Source organism: Myotis davidii, unplaced genomic scaffold (genome assembly GCF_000327345.1).
Source record: "Myotis davidii unplaced genomic scaffold, ASM32734v1 scaffold674, whole genome shotgun sequence".
Classification (NCBI taxonomy): domain Eukaryota; kingdom Metazoa; phylum Chordata; class Mammalia; order Chiroptera; family Vespertilionidae; genus Myotis; species Myotis davidii.
Genome location: NW_006286674.1, coordinates 2,249,419 through 2,270,902, shown reverse-complemented (window position 1 = coordinate 2,270,902; position 21,484 = coordinate 2,249,419). Strand labels below are relative to the sequence as shown.

Here is a 21,484-nt window from a genome sequence, read left to right as displayed (position 1 = left end):
TAAAATTTCAATATTTTACAGTCTTTTAGTAGGCATTATATACACTGCACTTTATGAAATCTAAAAGATATTGAAATAAATTTTTTCCAACATTTTGGTAACAAAACAGACAATTTTTTCAAATACTTGTGCTATCTAACTACAGGATCTGTTTGCTCTGATAACCACTCATCACAAAAACTGACTCAATGGAATAATTAGAAAAATTATCTAACACCATGCATGGGTTTGAATCATTTTTAATATCCTATCCTAGAAACATTCTACAAATCTTAAGATTTAAAAAATTAAGTCTCTGTTTGATTTTTAAAAGATATCTTTTTATGACAATATCCATAACATTGACAGATACACATTAAGGCTAGTATCATCTTCTTTTGTGAAATTTTTTGACATTTTTTTAAGAAAGATAGTAAAAGCCAGACTCCTTTAGGGCTTTGAACTGTACCTATAGAAAATGAGAGTGCAGTGAACATAATGTTCAGTCCTACAGTCAGGATGCAGTTGCTCCTTCCCATTCCACAAGATACTGCACCTTTCCATCAAGTGTCACCCGACGAGCCAACACTCGGTATTTTTCACCACATGCTATTCTACCTGCAGCACCAAAATAACTGGTAATGGAGTTTTTTAGATGAGTGAGTTGTAACTCCTGATCTGCTAAGTTATTCAAAATCTCTGTGTTGAGTTCATCAAATTGGTAATCCTCTTTGCCTTCATCGTCTTTTACAATTTCTGAGTTCTGAGTCTGGAGTGCTCTTCTTGGAAGACGACCCCTCCGCCTCCGTAAATGAGGGATCGCAGCAGGCCAAGATCTTCCTGTACGAGTTCTTTTTCTGGAGTCAGATAAACTATGGAAGAAAAAAAGACCATAATTATCCACTACGTTTATAAAGTATCCTCTGCCCATACTATATGTTTTCTCTGATTATTTTTTTCTATCACTCTGTTATAGTATATATCGTGGTGACATAAAATTAGCCAAACCAAAACAATAAATGCTATATAAATGGATTATCACTCGCCTTCATTAGATTCCATCACCTTCTTGGGGCTGACCTTTGAAGAGCTTTTCTTCCTTAACTATGATCTATTAAGCTTAAAAGAATCAAAGGAAATTTTTGGATTACGAGGCCGATTCAAATTCTTCCCAAGAGAACCTATTAGTAAGTCAGGTTTGTCAACACCCTTATCATTAACATTCCCCATCCCCCAGAAAGCCAGTTCATTCTTTCAATGCAGCAAATATACAATATGTACAAGACACTGTACCATGTGCTTAAACAGATGGTAAAACTAGAATAAAGGGTGTCTTATTACCAGTTCTAAGCCTAGTAAAGTAAGGAAATGAATTGGAATAAGCATAAACTAGAAGTCAGGCAATCCTGAGTACAGCTCTTGTGATATTGGCCAAATTCAAATCTATCTTCTGTGTTCTCTTAAGAGAAAAGACTAAGTGAAGGAGTTGAACTAGATCATCTTTGAGGTCCTTTTCTGCTCAGAAATTTAATGATTTTATGAACTTATAACAAAGGGAGAATAGGGCACAACTGCTAAAATCAAAGACTTTATAATCACACTACAGTTAACATACCAGCTCTGTTATACTTGCTAAACATGCTATCTTGGACTTGTTACTTAAAACCCTCTAAGTCTCAGTTTCCTTATCTATAAAATGGAAATAACAGGACCTACAACTCAAAACACTGTTTTAAGAATTAAAGAAGATAATATATGTAAAAAGCTTAGCACAATGATAAGAGGCCAAAAAATAGGTTACCTAATTGTTCATGATTCATTTAAAAATGTTACATTTTAAGCCTTCAAATACTTAGAATATTATATAATTTACACGAGTTTTTTAATTGTGAACAAAAATTAAACAAAGAGAAGTATAAAACTTGGAAGCTCAAAACTCTGACCCCAAGTAAACAAAACTTTTCATAACTGATGAGTCATACTTTATGGAAAAGTTTTTCTTCTGAAGAGTTTAGGTTATGCAAAACATTAAAGAAATCTGCTATTTATAAAAATCCTTAGTTTAAAAATCCTCTTACTAACAAAAGAACTTATGTTTCAGGCTCTATCCCCAGTAGGGGGCCTGTAAAAGGCAGCGAATGAATGCTTCTCTCTTTCCTTCTCCCTTCCTTTCTCTCTTCAAAAAAAAAAAGTCAATAAAAATATATAAAAAAATATTTTAAAAGAAAAGCATAAAAATGTCTCACAGAAAAGAGCAGACTATAAACATTTGTGTGCCTCTTTTCTCAGTGCACATAGCAAATTTTCTAAAAAATTTGAATGTGCTCTAAAAAGCAAAATTATTCAAATGAATATTAACAACCTAAAGCATCGACATATTGGTTGCTTCTCAAAAGATGAAAAACATACTTGTATCACTTTCGATTGGAAAATGTGTCGTTAATCATCACTTCACAAAGAAAAAGAGACTACAGGAAAATTAACAAAGAAAAGAACATAAAATATCTACCCATAATGCCTGGCAATGCTAGACGAGGTAGTTTCTTTTGCACTGGAAGCACCCGTGAATTCCACATCTGAGGTATTAGATGAATGTGCAGATCCCTCAGTTCTCCTGAGACAAAAGAATTTAAATGGTAAAACGACTATATTACATAACAATAGTAATACTAATTCCCCCCCAAAAGAAAGTTCTTAGGATAGGAGAAAATAACTTTCTATTTACCCTATAGAACAAGGTAAATCCAAGGTAGGATTTTCTGAAATTGATTCCTTATCCTGGAAAATACAAATATATATATATTTAAAAAGCATGATTCTAAAGTAAGCTGAAAAGATACTAGTTTATCAGCCATTTCAAGCACCTTTCCTCTCTGAGAACATATACAAACATATTATTCTCTTACCAAAGACGGCTCAGCAGTTTTCTGAATCATTTTTCTTGTATATGGACCAGGTGGACGACCTACAGATTTTTTCTTTCCTTTTTTTTCTATGCCATTGCTTACTTCCCTGAAAAATAAAATTATGTATTTAATCTCTGCATAAAGAGAACAATAACAACAACAAAAACAACGGACAATATACACTGTCATATCTCTATGTAATAATTAGGTTATGCTTATTTTATTTTTATATTAATGATAATATAAAAACAAAATAAATATAAGTTGAATCTATAAGTTTGGTCAAATGCACAAATAATACATTCTAATTTAAATAAGTATTTATTGCCTTAAGAGATATTCACATATGAAAGGTTTAAGAAAGTTCTCTTTAATACGCTTGTGAAAAATATATACCACCTAAAAAAGTTTTTTTAAATGAAGAAACAGACAGCTATTTCAAATGGAAAAGTTCAAAATTCCTGAAAGTTCCATTATATAGGTTAGGTTGTTACTAGTAGGTGGGTACCTGGGGGATGTTTCAAGGATTCATTACTACAAGTAATTAGGAATTCAGTAGTTAAACCCACAGAGACAGGAAGTAACTATGCTAAAATATACAAATTATAAATAGAGGTTACCTTTATATGTCTATACCTAAATTTTATATATACATATTCATTCTTGAATGATGATAATCAGAAAGAGAATGAAGCCCACAGTGGGAGAAGGTAAAGTGAGTGAGTCATTCAAAGGGCAAAATTAGAAAGATCTAGAAAACCATTTTTGAGACATAAAGGCAAATCGTAAGGAAAAAAGCAACAGTTAAGGACACCTAATTAATACAAGGGAAGAAGAAAAGGGCAACTATCAATATACAAAACATCTATTTCACTTATTCAACATTATATACCATATAAATGGGATATTACATAATAGGAATACCGAGATGTTCTCTGTGCTAATGGGTTAACGAAATAGTTAGAAAGTGACAAATGTACATACAAGCAAGCTTATTAAATGGGTTAAGTGTTATAAGAAAGCTATCCAGGAAAATTGAATTAAAAACAACAACAAAAAATGAACAATACTATAGATACAGATGGAAAGAGGTGAATGGAGAAAAGTAGGAAAGAATACCTCTCCAGACACCAAATTAAGATTGGAGAATAAAGGTGGAAGTACAAATAAGGAAGCTAGAGGAACATAACTGCAATCAAAAGTCTCAAGGCTAAGATGGATAGGGCACACACTTTCTTTTTTGAAGATGATCAACAGAACATTTCTTAAGGACCAACACCTGACTAAGGAAAGTACTCTCACATTAAAAGGACCACACTTCATACGTAGGGCCCAAAAGTAACTAAAAATGCCTTTAAAGAACGTTGAACCATTACCAAGTAGCATCAAATGAAAATCTGATAGCTATCACAGATAGAGTGTCCTATCAAAATCATAATAGGAATGAGAAAGTTTGTGCAAACTTTTTTCTAATTCATCATATGGGCAATTACTAGCAAAGGATTAATAATAAAATTTGTGATAGTTCTTTCCTTCAAAAAAAAACACACAACAAAAACAACAACAACCCTTTGAAGTAGCATCTACTTTATTACAAACTCAAATAGATATGAAGCACTGCCAACCCTCTGGAATGACATTTTCTCACTCTCCAAAAAGACTACCTCATACTTCTATTTGCTCCGTAAATGTCTCTCTCAACTATCTTTGCCTCATTACTTCACTGAGAAAATAGAAGCTATCTGTCAATAACTTTAGTCAGCTTCCAAATGGCAAATCTACAATAAAAGCAGCATCTGTACCTAACTTCTCTTTTTTCATTCCATTTCAACAGAAAGACGTTAAGTTCTCCTACCAAAGGCTACTCCCACATTTGGGCTCTAAAATCCCTTTCCTTTTGGCTTCTCAAAGACTTTACAATATCTTTAATTACCTCCCCCCCGTCTCCTATACCAATCTCTTCTCCACTGGATCATTCCTACTAGCACACGAAAACAGGTTCCAGTTATTTTCTATCAAAAAACCATCACTTGATTACTCCCTGCTCTTCAGCTTCCATTCCATTATCTATTTCCCTTCACAGTAAAACTACTTCTAAGGGTTGAGGACACATACCTTTCCACTTTCTCCCTTTTCATTCAGAATTCTTAAAGATTATTTCCTTTGTTATTATTATCATCATCATTACTTTGAATCTCCTTATGTTTCTTATTTGCAGAAAAACCCCAGTTTTGACATGTCAATTGGGCAGTGCCAGATTCAATCACATTTTAACACAATTCAATTTGACTTCTATCTTTACCTCTCAGAAAAAAATTGGTTTTGTCAAGGTCACTAATAAAAGAATGCTATCTTATCCAACAAACATTTTTCTCTCATCTTAACCCAGCTCTTAAAAACACTCAATACTATTTAATGCATTCATCTTTCTTGAAACAGTACCCTTCTTTGGTTTTCGCGACACTAAACTTTTCTGATTTCCTATTTCACTGATCATCCCTTTTTGTGTCTTCATTTATTTCACCTCTTCCCAAATCTCTAAATAGTATCAGAGCATTGTTCTGGGCCACATTCTCTTCTCTCCTCTTGCTCCCTAGATGATTTCATTCATTCTCATGGCTTCCATATTTTTATTATGTGCCCTAACCTCTCCTGAGCACCCAATTACCTATATCTAACATCATCACCATCACTTAGTTATCTCAAGATCAATGAGTATGAAACAGAAGAATGCTTCATTCACCTTGCCAAATTCTGTTCTTTCAGATCTTGGAAACAGAAAGCACCACCCACCAGTTGCTCAAGCCAGAAATCTGGGCATTTGTTAAACTTCATTCCTCCCCTTCTTTCATAAATTTAATTCATTCACATAGCCAATAAATTCTTCCAATAGTTCTCCTGAATCTATTTTCTCTCTCCATTAGACTGTTCACTATACAAGCAGGCATCATCTCTTACCCAGACAACTTCAAGAGTCTTAATTTCATTTTTCTCTTGCTTCTATTCTTACCTCTATACCTATCCATTCTCCAAACAGCATCCAAAGAGGTACTTTCAAAAGATAGTCCAATCTACTTACATCTTTAAATAGTTCCCCATTATTCATAGAAAACCCAAAGTCCTTATGAAACCTACAAGATTCTATATGATCATGCCCTACTCAACCTTCTCAACATTTTGAAGCTACTCTCTACCCCTCATTCTTACCCCAAAATCCTTCTGGGAGTTCCTACAACATGCCTCACAGTTTCCACACTTGTTATTTCTACCTGGAGTATTCATCCCTTTGTTCTTCAAATTATTAGGTCATTTTTAATCTTTAAGTTTCAACTTAAAAAGGCCTTCCTTAAATCTCCTTCTTAAGTAGACCCAATCCATCCCAGTACAGTCTAAATCTGTGTGTTATTTCCTAAAAGGCACTAGCATGATCTGTAATTATTTTACTTTTATCACATTTCTTCCTCACCATAATGTAAACCCCATCAGGGCAGAAAGAAGTCTGTCCTATTTGTTATTATATCCCCACACTTAGTAAGATGCTAAATGGAATTAATGAATAAATGAAAAATAAAAAATAAACAAACAGGCCAGCACTTCAATTGTTTGCTAACCAAGTCTACAGTGCTGATTCCTGGAAAACCTAAGATCTGAAATAAATGAATAAACATCTAGTATTAACTCTTTGTACCTTATCTAAGCAAAAAATTATACACAGTAAAACAAATCAGGGTAACTACCACTTGTACTTTCAAATATACTAATGAGACTAAACAACACACATTTTTAGTTACAAATAAGCTAAAGAGAAAAAACTAAGCCACAGATCAACTTTTACCTTGAATCAGACATAGGTTTGGATGCCTTTCTGCCTTTAATTTTAAATTCATGGGATGTTCCTTCAGGTTCTTTCTCTGCTTTGAAAGCCACATTTGGTGGCACAGGAGGAACACGAATTCGCAACCCAAACAAATGCTTCTTCTTCTTTATTTCTTTCCCAGACATAAACCTAAATTTTTAAAAAAATTAACTAAAGATTTAAAAACTGAACACATATACATGGCAGACCCTAACTCAACTTTCAGATATAAAGTCTTCATACATGAAACTCCACCCAATACTACAAAAACTACCTTTTCCCTTGCTTTCTTTGATTCTTATCTGCCCCAGAGCCAGTCCACAGTAGGTTATGATGGAAAAATTGGGAGGGAGGATCACATCCGAAGGATGAGAGATGTGCACATGTCCACCTTTCTTTTTAAAATATGGCATCTAACTTTTTAGAGGAAAGCAGAGTATAGAGTGGTGTCTTCTTAGTCTAGTATGTTTTTCCATATTTTAGTGTCATCTGTTAAAAAATATCTCAAAAAAAGGTGTGGGACAAGAAGAATTTCACGTGAGAGTGTATCTGTGAGACACTCTGGTCAGGAAGTAGTAGGTAACAGCATTGCTTAAGACAGTCTCAAAAAATACAAAGAATAGCGTGTGTGTCAGATCTGAAACTAGAAATAACCTGGAGCAGAGAAATGTTATTTCAGTGTAGGCTTGGGTCTCTGAATAATATGCTCTGAAAAGTAAGAGCCTTTAAGGTCCTTAGTCCAAAACACCCCAATCTATCTTAGCTCTGCCTGCCGAGCAACAAGAACCACTACCAAATGCTTGGACTATTCTTCCATTTTCATGTAGGATTGAAAAAAGAGAAGCTCCCATTTCTATTATAATAGGAACACATGTATTTCTGGCACCCTAAACTGGATTACAGAATTCCCTGTCCCATAAAGTATTTTTACCAACACAATAACTGCTCATGTACTTTGTGGCTTTTTGAGCTGGCCTAAAGATCTAGCTACTAGTAATTATAACATTTTTTGAAAATGAGGAAATGCTACCAAGTATAAAAACAGCAAACTTGTTATAAAAATTTTGTAATGTAATTCAATAGTTGGAGTTGACATTAAACATTTAAAAAATTATTTCTATGTATTTTGAAAATATTTTAAAGAAATATAGATATGCTGGGATTTTTAAAAAGATTAGATAAAAAATATCATACACTATCACTTAATTATAAAAAACTTAGGCCACTGCCCGACTAGCATGGCTCAGTGGTTGAGCATTGACCTATGAACCAGGAGGTCATGGTTTGATTCCTGGTCAGGGCACATGCTCAGGTTGTGGCTCGATCCCCAGGACAGGGTGTGCAGGAGGCAGCTGATCAATAATTCTCTCTCATCATTGATGCTTCATCTCTCTCTCTCTGAAATCAATTAGACCACTGATACTACTTTTCTATAACTGAGGCAATAACTAATCTCAATACCATAAAAGACCTCATTTAAAAACCCACATTCTCTACAATATATTCCCCTACCTTATGCAAATTCCCACCAGCTAACAAGATTTTATTTTACTTTAGGTAGATTGCATTATAAAAACAAATCATTACTTGTTGCACAAATTGACCAGGCCAAATTCCCCTGAGATACTCATATGCCACCTCCCATTCCCCATTCCTATAGGATTGCTCTTCCCTTCTCCAATCCTTGAGAATCAATGTACTACTCTAACTAAGAGAGAATAGGACATTAGAAATTTTTAAACTGTATGTACTAGTTCTATACACAAATCCCACAATTCTTAAACAATGCCATTATTCCTTAGACTGAATAAATGTCTCCCTCATAGGGAAACATAAAATAAATCAACTTACATGGTCTTGTAATCATTTAATGCCTCCAGAACATGCTCATATCTTTCAGATTTTGGTGTGTCTGCCAGCTGTGAAGTATCAAGAAACAATTTAACGTAGTATAATTTAATCAATTAGTAATATACAGGTGCTAGATAGAGGCAATATAATGCAGAAGAAAAGGGTAGTGACTGATAGAAGATCTAATTCCAGGTCTTAATGACAAGCTGCTCTGTGATTTAAGGCTGCTTAACCTTTAAAGGCTTATTTTCTTACCTATAAAAATGAGAATATAAATCCTGCACTAATTACTTTACTAGTAATTGCAGATTAAATGATATGTCTGAAAGAACTATGAACTGTGTAACATCACAGAAGTGGGATTATATTAGTTATTATTAAATTTATTTTAATTTTATTACCTGCGGGAAAATATATTTGAATTTGCTTTAATATCAACCATAAAAGCTTCTAATAGGTATTAATTAGATATGAATAGGGAGGAGTATAAAAAGTAATGAGAAACATACCATTTTATCTCCCAATACTTTTAACATTAGTAAACTAATCATTTCTATAACTTTAAAAACTGTGAAATTTAAGGACATTATTTTTATAACAATTATAGACTTTAACCAGCCCTAAAATCCAAATTGCCTCAATAATTTTTATGATCTCAAATCATTTAAAAATCTAAATATTAAATTCTAGAAAATATTCTATTTTGTTTCAAAAGGGCTTCCTGTAGTCATTTCTGTATCATCTTCAAGGTTAAAACAGCAGAAAAATTCTGAATCATAAAAGTACCACCCTCAATTAAAGTCACAAAGCCTTAAAAAAAAATAAAGGTTTCCAAAACATCACAATTGACTTTCAGAATTCTGCAAATTATTTTTTTTTATTTGCAAATTATCTTCTTTACCAGGTAAAACTCCTAAATCTCAGAACTGCTTCAAATAAAGAGAGCAAGCAAATCTGCCACATATAAGGCTGGAGGTAGAAGAGACATAAAGTCATCTACTCCAACTCTTAATTACTTAACAGATATAAAGATTAAATGAACTGCTCAAATTCACATGGCTGGTTAGTGAGAGAGCTAGAACCTGAACCCAAGTAACAGTAAGTCCACTCACTATTCATTGAAAGCCAATTCTGTGCAATGTGTTAGGTGCTAAAAGGGGAGGGAAGCAGTTTTGTGCTCATTCCTCCATATCACTCTATCACTTTCTCCTATTGTAATCTGTGAAGTGTCCAACGATAAAAAAATTCTATTAAAGTAAAAATAACAGAATCAAACTTTAAAGCTTGAAAGAGACCCTAGATGTTCATGTAATTCAAGCTTCTACCAATATACTGCAATCTTTTTTCAGTACTGATAGTCATTCAACCTTACTATTACCACTGATGAGGCACCTACTGAGACAGCCCATTCCATGAGTGCATGAAACTTTCCTTCTGGGAACTCTTCTATTCTCTCTTTTACAAGATAGATCTTCAAATATTTGACAGCAGCTATCATGTCTAAGTATAAGATTAGGTTAAAGTTTTTACCAGTAACATCACATGGTTATTTCATATTAAGCTTTGGCAACTAATTCCATCCTCTTCCTCATTCCCACCCATGTCCCTACCCTAACTCTAAAATCTGATCAGATGCCCTAATTGGTGTGGCTCAATAGCTAGGGCATCAGCCTATGGACTGAAGGGTCCCAGGTCTGATTCCGGTCAAGAGCACATGCCTAGGTTGCGGGCTCAATCCCCAGTAGGGGGCGTGCAGGAGGCAGCTAATCAATGATTCTCTCTGATCATTGATGTTTCTATCTTTCTTTCCCTCTTCCCTTTTTCTCTGAAATCAATAAAAATATATTTTAAAAATAAACAAAATCTGATCAGAAGAACTTCTATCAAGTCAAGTATTCCCTGTTATGCCTGCTTCTTCTGTACTGTTTGTGTATTTAAACCTAAAAGCAGAACTTTATAACTATTTTTAATCTGACTTTGTTTGCAGCTCAGTGTTCAAAATTATTTTTTCTCTTGATTCTGTTATATTGAGGGTAGAGACAAAGACACACCCTCAAGAATAAACTCTCCCTCAGAGTATTTCCAAGCCAAGGCCCTGGCCAGGTTGTTCAGTTGGTTAGAGCGTCATCCTCATATGCCAAGTTGCGGGTACGATCTCTGGTAAGGACACATTCAGGAAGCAACCAATGAATGCACATGTAAGTGGAACAACAAATCCAAGTTTTTCTGTCTCTCTCCCTCCCTCTCTTTCCCTTTCTCTCTCTAAAATCATTAAAAATATGTATTTTTTTCCCAAGACTTTGCTTTTGTTACTATCATTTGATTAGTTACAAATCCATTTAATTTTTACTTTAACTAGTTCACATTTCATTGTCTAATATGAAATTGAGTTGCACTATGGTACACCATGCCCATACCAGTTTTGCTAACTATAACAAAAAAGAATCCAGAGTATTTAACATGATTTATTCTAATAAATCAGTGTTATTTCCCTACTGCTTCTTAAACCATGCACTTGAAAAATCTGCTCTTCAATTTGGCTGACAAACAACTGACTTTCTAATTTCTCAAATCCACTACTTTTTTCTTTTTTAAAATCACAATGAAGTCTCATCTTCTTTTAATACTTATTCTCTATAGCTCTCAGAAACTTTATCTTTAAGTTCCGTCAGCACTCTTGGACTATAACTGCATAGGACTGTATTTCAATTTGCATAATGAGGTCAAGGGATCCCATGCTGTGTTTTGAAAACAGGGTTGTATATTTCTGTACAACATAAATGATATTATGTATAGCTACAACTCTTTCTACCATTCAATTATTCATGCTGAATTCCCTGCCACATAGGCTTAAGCATGACAAACAGCTTAATTTGTCCACAGACTTTTATACTACATGCTAATATATAACACTCAAGGCCCCATGTGTTTTTGTTAACTAGATTTCTTATTATACCTGCTCTATCATACCACATTTTCCATTAGCCAAAACATCATTTCTGCCATAGTATTTCATTTGAGTTTTATCTATGCTTTTCCCCTTATATCCCTCAAAAGTGAGATAGCACTCTACACATTGTTAAGACCACAGTAAACAGAAAAGTGGGTAGTCCTTTCAGAACTAGGACTTCAAATTACATTAGGAATCAAAGACAAATGATAAGAGGCAGATTCTAGAAAGTACTGATATCTCATTTTAACTCCCAAAAGAAATCTACAATAGTGATACATCATTCTAAATAAAAACCTTAAGCAACCTTTATTTGGGGTCCTAAATAGTATATTATACATTTTTACTAATCCAAAGAAAACATTCCAAAACAGATTCTCAAACAGCTATACTCAATCAATGAAATCATTAAGTCACTACTTCTCAAAGATATAAAAAAATTTACATAAGAAAACATATCAAATTATATGTTCTATATGTTCTAAAAGTTTCAGCTTCTCTTCACAGCAATCCTGAAAATAACCAACTGAAAAAATAGATATGCTACATAAAAGTTAAATTTGCCTTTCACTATGAAAGACATTTAATGATTTTGAAACTTCTGTTATTAAAAGAGGTCATGGGCCCTGACCTATTTGGCTTGGTTAGAGCATCTTCTGTGCCTCAAAAGGTGGTGGCGGGTTCAATTCCCAGCCAGGGAACAGACCCAGGTCCCAGGTTTGATAACTGGTAGGGGCACGTGCTGGAGGCAGCCAATTGATGTTTTGCTATCACATCAATGTTTCTCTCTCCCTTTTTCTCTCTAAAATCAATTAAAAAAAAAGTTCACAGTACTACTTTATACCAAATTAAAAAAAGAAGCACAAAATACTAAACAGACACCACTGATACAATATAAAATTGTTCAACTAACTAGAAATGTAAATAATTATTTATTAGGCTTCTCAAACAACATAGAAATACCATTTACTTTAGCCAGAGTCATCATATGTTATAATTTAGCTTGGCAATCTATATTTATAAAACCCTAATATGCAAATAGACCAAAGGGTGTAACAACCGAACAACCGGTCACTATGACATGCGCTGACCACCAGGGTGCGTGCGCGGAACATGGTAGGCGTCAGCAGCATGTGGCAGAGAGCAGAAGATGGCGGGCATTGGCCATGGCGGATGGTGAGCAGGGTTGCCAGACCAAGGTGGGGCACTGGTTGCTGTCACTGGGGCAAGCCTCTGGTGGTTACTGAAAATTCTTTGCCTCCACACGCCACTGTCCCTCGCACCTGCTGCCAGCACCGGAGCTGCTGCTTGCACTTGCTACTGGCGCCTAGCGTCTGGCGCCGTCCCAGATTGCTTGGCACAATCAGCAGCGGTGAGTTTTATCTATGCTTTTCCCTATATCCCTCAAATATAAGTCAGCGGGGGCGAGCAGCAGCTGCTGGCCCCAATTGCCTCTGAGGGATTCTCCACCTCCCCCTGCTCCTGAAAGGCGATCAGGGCCGGCAGCCGCCTCTCGCACCAGCTGCTGGCACCGGCCCTAATCGCTCAGTGCCATCAGCAGGTGCAAGTGGGGCTGATGCAAGTGGGAGCAGTGGAAGCAGGAGCGGGGCTGCCAGCAAACAGGAAACTGGGGGCCGCAGCGGGAGGGGCTGAGGAGGGGTGTGGAGGATGGGCCCACCGCAGCCTTGTGGCCCACAGTTCCTTTCAAGGTGCAAGAATTCGTGTACTGGGCCCCTAGTGTTAAATATGTTTCCCTATGACTAGGTGTCCATTATATATACCTAAACAAAATGCCATAAAAATCTCAACTTTCCAAATCATTACAAGATTTTTCTTTTTTACTTGGAATAAGGGAGAAAACTCCATATTTGAGAGAATAAAATCGTAACTACTTCTCTCCTTTGTGTCATTTTTGAGGAGAAACTTCTAGAGCAAGTGTCTATGTCATATAATCTATAGTCTGTATAATAAGAGTTGATGTTCAAAATGACCCTCGGGTACTCCAAGGTACTCAATTAACCAATAATATACTCAGCATACAGCATTTCTCATGTTGTTAATGCTATTTTATAAAATTTTAAACACAAATATAAAAAGAAATTTTTTGTAACTTAAATTTGAATTAGTGACAAAATTCAATTTGCAATTCAATTTTAAAGATTTACTATTTTAATAATCTGAAATAATCCATTGCTTGTATTCTTTGTTTCTACTACCATATACATTTAAAAGTAAACTAAATTAAAATCACTGAATATACATTAACAATTGGCATAAATTTTATGGTGGTCTTATTATATAAAGACTAGAGGCCTGGTGCATGAATTCGTTGCACCGATGGGGTCCCTTGGCCTGGCCTGCAGGGATTGGGCTGAAACAGGCTTGCCAACATCCCCCGAGGGGTCCAGGATTGAGAGAGGGCGCAGGCCAGGCCTAAGGATCCCACCAGTGCATGAATCCGTGCACCAGGCCTCTAGTATGCATATTAGATCTTTGGTTAATCTCTTCCCACCCTCTTTTCCTCCCTCCCCACACCCCTCTGAGATTCATCAGTCTGATCCATGTTACCATGCCTGTGGTTTCCGCTCCTGCATAGAGCATCTGGCCCCTGGTGGTCAGTGCATGTCATAGCTACCGTTCAGATGGCTGGCCGGTCGCTTAGGCTTTTATATATATACTAGAAGGCCTGATGCACAGAATTCATGCAAGAGTATGCCTTCCTTCCCCTGGCTGCCAGCACCGGCATCCCTCTGGCACCCGGGACCCGGGCTTCCCTCGCAGCCCCGGTTTAGTATGGAAGGTCAAACAGAAGGACATCCATTCTAATTAGCATATTACACTTTTAATATTATAGACTAGAGGCCCAGTGCACAAAATTCGTGCACTTGGAGGGGGTCTCTCAGCCCGGCCTGCACCCTCTCACAGTCTGGGGGGTCCTTGTCTGACTGACAGCTTAGGCCTGCTCCCTTCTAGGCAGCCTAGATCCTGGATGCCTGCGGGCAGCCGAAGGGAAGCCCGGGTCCCAGGTGCCAGAGGGAAGCTGGTGCCAGCAGCCAGGAGAAGGCAGGCTCTGGGGGGAGCGGGACTAAGCCATCAATCAGACATCCTTAGCACTGCCGCAGAGGCGGGAGAGGCTCCCACCTCCACTGCTGTGCTCGCTAGCCATGAGCTTGGCTTCAGGCCGAGTGGCGCTCCCCTGTGGGAGCACATTGACCACCAGGTGGCAACTCCTGCGTTGAGCATCTGCCCCCTGGTGGTCAGTGCACATCATAGCAAGTGGTTGAGCAGCCTTAGCATATCATTAGCATATTATGCTTTGATTGGTTGAACGGACGGCTGGACAACCAGACACTTAGCATATTAGGCTTTTATTATATAGTATAGATGTAGAAAATTAACCTGAAACTCCATTTGTACATAACCAGACTGAGGACATATGACTAATCTAAGAAGTCTGAACAATTTTTTAATGTAGAAAAAGAGCAATAAGAAATGATTCAAAAGTCTTTTGTTCTGATAATTTGATGGCTCAAAAAAAAATGCTCCTCAGAAAAGTAAAATTTTTGTTGTAAAGTTTTTATTTGATTGTAATCAAGTTTTCCTTAATTTTTAAATAATTTTTTTTCTATGTCAAATAAAAAATTGACATTTCTTATTTCTAAGACATTATCTCATAAACTACAGAAAATGAAAATATGTATCTATTGCCGAAATAAATTTCTTCTGATATGTATCAGAAGTTCAACTAGAACTAAGTACCTGCCCTAACTGGTTTGGCTCAGTGGATAGAGCATCTGCTTGTGGACTGAAGGGTCCCGGGTTTGATTCCAGTCAGGGGCATGTACTTTGGTTGCAGGCACATCCCCGGTAGGGGGTGTGCAGGAGGCAGCTGATTGATGTTTCTCTCTCATTGATGTTTCTAATTCTCTGTCCCTCTTCCTTCCTCTCTGTAAAAAATCAATAAAATATATATTAAAAAAAAAGAACTAAGTACCTGAAATTCATTAACTGAACTCATTTTTAAAAAATAGAGTAATTGTTTTTATTGTTTTCTACTTTCAATCTCTTACCTACAATGTAAATATTATTTTAATAAAAATATAGCATTTAAAATAAATAAAACAACTTGAATTTTTATATGTATGCCCCTGTTTACATCGGGGATAGGGAACGTCCAGCCTAAGGGCCATATAAGGACCATGAAATCATTTGCTCTGGCCGTGCCAAGGCATTAGCAATAAGTTAATTAAATGTTTGACCAAATAGAGCAGGCTAATTTTTAAGCTGATAATTTTGTATGGCCCATAAATGATGTTATAAATATCCAAATGGCTCTTGGCAGCAAAACGTTTCCCACCCCCGAGTTCTACATGAAGTAACTACTGCAATATTTAATCATGTAAAATACATGAAATGTACTAACAGGAAATCAGATGTATCTGCATATAAACTGTTGAAGAAACAAGGCTAGAATAAAAGCATTTCTTTGAGGGGAGAGAGGTAAAATCAAAGTACAGAATAAAAACATTTTAAATAAATGTATTAGAACATAAGATATTAAGATGACTATTAAGGACACTATAGCCCTGGCCAGTGTCCTTCAGTGGTCAGAGTGTCAGCCGTGCACTAAAATGTCTTGGGTTTAATTCCTGGTCAAGGGCATGTACTTGGGTTGCAGGTTCAATCTAGTCCCCGGCTGGAGTGCGTTTCTCTCTCTTCCCCCTAGCCTTTCCCCCCAACTACCTTCCACTCTCTCCAAAATTTAATGAAAAAAATATCCTCAAGTGAGGATTAACCAAAGTAAGAAAGAACACTAGAGTTACTAGCACCATACACATACTTTTTTCTTTTATACTAATCAGTTTATTCAAATTTATCAAATTTACAAATCACTTTTCTCTTAAACTTCAGAAAAATAAGCATTTAACAAACTCTTAACTAAACTTATTTATATTTCAATTTCTAACAATCAAGACATCTTAGTTCAGTTGATTTTAATATCCTTAGATTTAAAATCTAAGTATTTTGCAAGTGTTTTATTTTATGCCACTGATCTACCAAAAACTAACTCTTTTTTTGGCCTTTTAATTGTCTTTATTACCCAAAAAAAGCTTCATTTTTAAAATTTATTTAGTTTTCTGACTCTGTGCTTGTGCCTTCAACACTTTCACAATGATTTTCTGCTCCTCAATAAGGAAAGCACACTTGATCCTGTCACGGACACATTTAGCACACATGGATCCACCATAGGCCCTGCTGACATGTTTTTTCGTTTTAGACAACCTCATTAGAACTTTAGTTCTCACAGCACAAACACCTCTAAGTCGGCCTGGGCTCACACCACATGCAGATTTTGGTGCTTTCCCAAGCTTCTTGGTATAAAGGCAAACAATTCTATTACCAGGGATTGAGGACAGCCTAGTTTTGTTAGAGGCTGTACTGTAGGACAGCCTCCAACGGTATGCCAAATGCTGGACCGTGGTGAATGCCTGAAGTCACTGTCCCCAGAAGAGCCCACCAACTGACCTTTAAATAAATGTGCACTATGCTCTCTGGGATGCCCCACAAAACCCCCAATATAATAACAAAACCCTTAAGGTCCTATTTGATATGAACCTTATAAACTGCCACATGTCTAAAGGCTTCAAATATAAGAATTCTTCCTAAATTTCAAATCAGTTTACTCAATTTTTACCTCAAAATGTGATATGTGACTAAAATTCATTCATCTCATTCCACATACTATAAAACAATTTTTATTTAACCCAGGAGTACTTAATATCCATATTTCAATAATTGTAACTAAATGCTAAATACCAGATAACTACTGAAGTTATTCTAGTTACTTTCTTCTTTGTGCTATTCTTTGGTTTCAAAATCTTCTTCAATGTATGTGCATTAACTTTTATATTACTTTAAAAAAATCCTTTGTATATCCAGCATGAGTGGTTATATTTTGCAAATGAAAAGCAGAATGAGATGTCTGAATGAGGGAGAAAATCTCCAACTCAGGTAGCTTCACTCTAACTCAGGGGTCCTCAAACTGTTTAAACAGGGGGCCAGTTCACTGTCCCTCAGACCGCTGGAGGGCCGGACTATGGTTTAAAAAAAAACTATGAACAAATTCCTATGCACACTGCACATATCTTATTTTGAAGTAAAAAGACAAAACGGGAACAAATACAATATTTGTATTTGCATGTGGCCCACGGGGCGTAGTTTGAGGACCCCAGCTCTAACTCATTCTTTTAACACTGTTAACGGGTCCTAACATTTCCAGAAGTCAAAGATTTACAAGCAAGTACCAACAAGAAATTTGTAAAGAAGAGTGTTAGTTACATCTCTAAAGTTGATGGAAAACATAGGAGGAGGAGGAATCATAAGTAAGGTAACCAATAATGATTTCTCCCTCCCTTCTATCTTTAACTACAATGATTCTCACTTCAGAATATGAAAGATTAAAGAAATTTACTTCCTCCTCCTACATATTTTCCCCTACTCATCAGGCAACAAACAGGAGGATGAGAGGGCTGGTCTTGATATCCTTACAGGAATTATTTCTCCCTGAATTAAAAATAAAATTCTACATTAGATGGGTGGCTTATAGATATGTCTTAGTTGCTTTTAACAAAAACAAAAAAAGACATCAAGTAGCTAATGAAGTCTGCTCTAAAACCACTTACCTCTCCAGGGTGCAATCTATCCCAGTTTTCATTAATGTATGTCATAAGCTCAAGTTCAGAATCAAAGTATTTCTTCTTGTGAATAACACTTAGGTTGTAAAGGCATAAGTGTGCTATATCTACCCTGGAATCCAAAGTAATCAAAATATACAAAAAAACAATGTTTTTGGTTATTGTTAAGAAATCACACAATTTTTTATAACACCAGTAATTTTAAAAATCCAATGTAAAATACTTAAGTGAACAGAGGGTCAATATCCTAAGTCATATTCATAATGTAATAAATCATTACATTGAAAATAATTGGAAAGCATTAACTAAACATTTACTTATCCTAAACTAACTATAAACTAAAAAATATTTGAATAATTTCTTAAAATGCATTAAAAAAGAATCTGATTTCAAAAAACACCTTACAATAAAAAAATTTTGTTTTTACTACTATATATAAGCTACTGTATAGATCATACTTTATTAGACTTTGCCTGATTCACAAGTGTTATCTTTTCCTAAAATATGCAAAACATTTAATAAAAATGTCTAAGTACTTACTACATATTACTCCTAAGTGTCAGTTTTGCTTTTAAAGTTACATGCAGTCAACTGCAGCTCAAAAATATGAAATGGAAAATTCCAGAAATAAACAATTTCTAAGTTTCAAACTGTGCGCTGTTCTGAGTAGCATAACAACATCTTGTGCCATCCCACTCTGTCCCCCTTGGGGTGTGAGTCATCCTTTTTGTTCAGTGGATCCAGGCTGAATTGCCCTGCCCATTAGTCACTTAGTAGCTATTCTGGTTATTAGATGGATTGTGACAGTATCTCAGTGCTTGTGTTCAAGTAACCCTTATTTTACTAAATAATGAATACAAAGCTCAAGAGTAGTGATGATGGCAATTTTCCAAAGAGAAGCTATAAAGTGTATTTACGTATGTATAAGAAAAACCATAGTATATAACAAGGTTTGATTCTATCCAAAGTTTCAGGTATTCACTTGGAATCTTGGGCATATTTCCCATGAATAATGGGGAACTACCGTATAAATATTTTATCATTAAATCTCCCAAATTCATTATACTTCCCATGCCCAAGCATTGCTACTCAGAAGCAAAAATTGGCATATTTGTAATAAAAACCTTCTTCTACTATATGCTATTCTGAAGGCCCAAAAGAACTAGAAAGATAAGAGTTTTGAAGATATAAAGGGTATTTTAAATAGTCATTAGAAAATGAATGGCTATATAACTTTTTCAATATAATTAGCTAATCCTTGGTGAAGATGACATCAGGTTTTCTATAAACAACAGAAAATAAATAAAGCTATACGTAAAGATGACCAAATTTTTACTTAAACCAAGTAAATATATCTACAGTTTTATCTTATAGGTTTAAGAATATGGCTCTCTTTTGTTCCTTAACAGATATGTCCTCACTTACCACTGTAATGGTAGACGTTTGAGGTATTCAGGTCCAGAACTGCAGACAGAACAAATAAATGTATAAAACCTAAGGAAAAAGGAAAAGTTATAATTATTGTGTAATCAAAAGTATACATCAGAGAGACATATTGACCTTCCTAAGCTCAGAAAGATGGCATAAATTAATGGCATAAGCCAATATTTAAAACCAGACTTTATGCCAAGTTTAGTGTTCTATCTTTATTTTGTCTTCCTAAAGTTCTCTCTTATAGTCTACATTCTCCTAATCCAGAAAGCACATTAAGTCTACTTTTAGAAATTCTTAGGTCTAAGGTATAAATTGTGTGTATTAAGGTTCTTTGTCCTTTTCCAATGTTCTGTCACAGGATCTCTTTGAGGTTCTTTAAAGGAAGATACCAATGAGTAGAGTTTAGAACAACCGTGGGCAAACTATGGCCCGTGGGCCAGATACGGCCCGTTTGAAATAAAAAAAACTATTGAAAAAAAAAAAAAAAAAGACCGTACCCTTTTATGTAATGATGTTTACTCTGAATTTATATTAGTTCACACAAACCCTCCATCCATGCTTTTGTTCCGGCCCTCCGGTCCAGTTTAAGAACCCATTGTGGCCCTCGAGTCAAAAAGTTTGCCCACCCCTGGTTTAGAACATTGTGGGGCAATACAAGCAAATGTAATCACTAATCAAATATTTAAAAGCCTTTTGGAATAATATCCAAAAGAATAAAAATTATGTGTACTTTCAAATTACATATAATTTAAATATATTACTCAATATTTTCTCTGTGACTCCTTTACAAATCACTATTAAAACTACTTCGAGAAATCAAAAACTGCAAATATTACCACAATAAAAAAGCTAAATAAAATTTTTTTTTAAATCAAACAGTAAAGTCCCAATGCCCTTCTCACCTGTCTCCAAATAACATTGGCTTTTGAAGGCATTGCACACAAGCCTCGTGAAACCACTGCTTACATTTGCAGCACTGTAGCATCTTTAAATACCAGCTATGAGAAAAAAGTTAAGATTAAAATTACTACCTTTTGATGATGTAAAGTATTTTTTTTAAGTGGCATTGTACTTATAGGATCACATTTCTACTACATGTAGTGCTAAATTTTTTCTTTCTCAAAAATGTCATTCATATTAACCACTTCATCTCTTATTCATGAGAATTTATATGCTCTAGAAAGATACAACTATTTCTAGTCAATAAGTGCCTGGTTCCTACACTAGTCTAGGATCTATGTCAAAACACAATCCTGGGAATGTTTTCACACTGATTCTATACTCTAGAACAGTGGTTCTCAACCTTCCTAATGCCGCGACCCTTTAATACAGATCCTCATGTTGTGGTGACCCCCAACCATAAAATTACTTTCGTTGCTACTTCAAAACTGTAATTTTGCTACTGTTATGAATCATAATGTAAATATCTGATATGCAGGATGTATTTTCATTGTTACAAATTGAACATAATTAAAGCATAGTGATTAATCACAAAAACAATATGTAATTATATATGTGTCTTCTGATGGTCTTAGGCGATCCCCGTGAAAGGGTCGTTCGACCCCCAAAGGGGTCGCGACCCACAGGTTGAGAACCGCTGCTCTAGGAGACGTTCCATAGGTCACTGATGTGCTGGGTGTTCACCCCATATATCAAATGGGCATAAGCAGCTTTATATTTTCACTGTGTTTCTATTATTCTTGTCTATTAAAATGGAAACAAGTTATGCATGACATAATTTCGGGCAAAAACAGACCACATATGTCACAGTGACATGCCATATAGCCTAGGTGTATACCATCTAGGGTTGTAT

At 35.5% G+C, this 21,484-nt stretch overlaps 1 protein-coding gene and 1 pseudogene across 3 annotated transcripts in view; both read right to left on the bottom strand.

Annotated features, from left to right (window-relative positions):
• Positions 1-395: 395 nt before the first annotated feature.
• Positions 396-21,484, bottom strand: part of MTF2 (metal response element binding transcription factor 2) — a 28,545-nt gene continuing 7,456 nt past the window's right edge. For both annotated transcript variants that reach the window (XM_015560328.1, XM_006758187.2), the window contains 9 exons: positions 20,574-20,669; positions 19,663-19,731; positions 18,226-18,349; positions 8,593-8,660; positions 6,721-6,891; positions 2,886-2,991; positions 2,705-2,757; positions 2,489-2,593; positions 396-851 (listed from right to left, as the gene is read on the bottom strand). In XM_015560328.1, the coding sequence (XP_015415814.1) occupies positions 494-851; positions 2,489-2,593; positions 2,705-2,757; positions 2,886-2,991; positions 6,721-6,891; positions 8,593-8,660; positions 18,226-18,349; positions 19,663-19,731; positions 20,574-20,669 (1,150 nt within the window). In that variant the 3' untranslated portion in view covers positions 396-493. The remainder of the gene's footprint in view (positions 852-2,488; positions 2,594-2,704; positions 2,758-2,885; positions 2,992-6,720; positions 6,892-8,592; positions 8,661-18,225; positions 18,350-19,662; positions 19,732-20,573; positions 20,670-21,484) is intronic.
• Positions 16,643-17,923, bottom strand: LOC102771985 (annotated as a pseudogene). Its single transcript, XR_001512920.1, has 2 exons — positions 17,882-17,923; positions 16,643-17,031 (listed from the first exon to the last, which is right to left on the bottom strand). The product of XR_001512920.1 is annotated as a 60S ribosomal protein L34 pseudogene (transcript).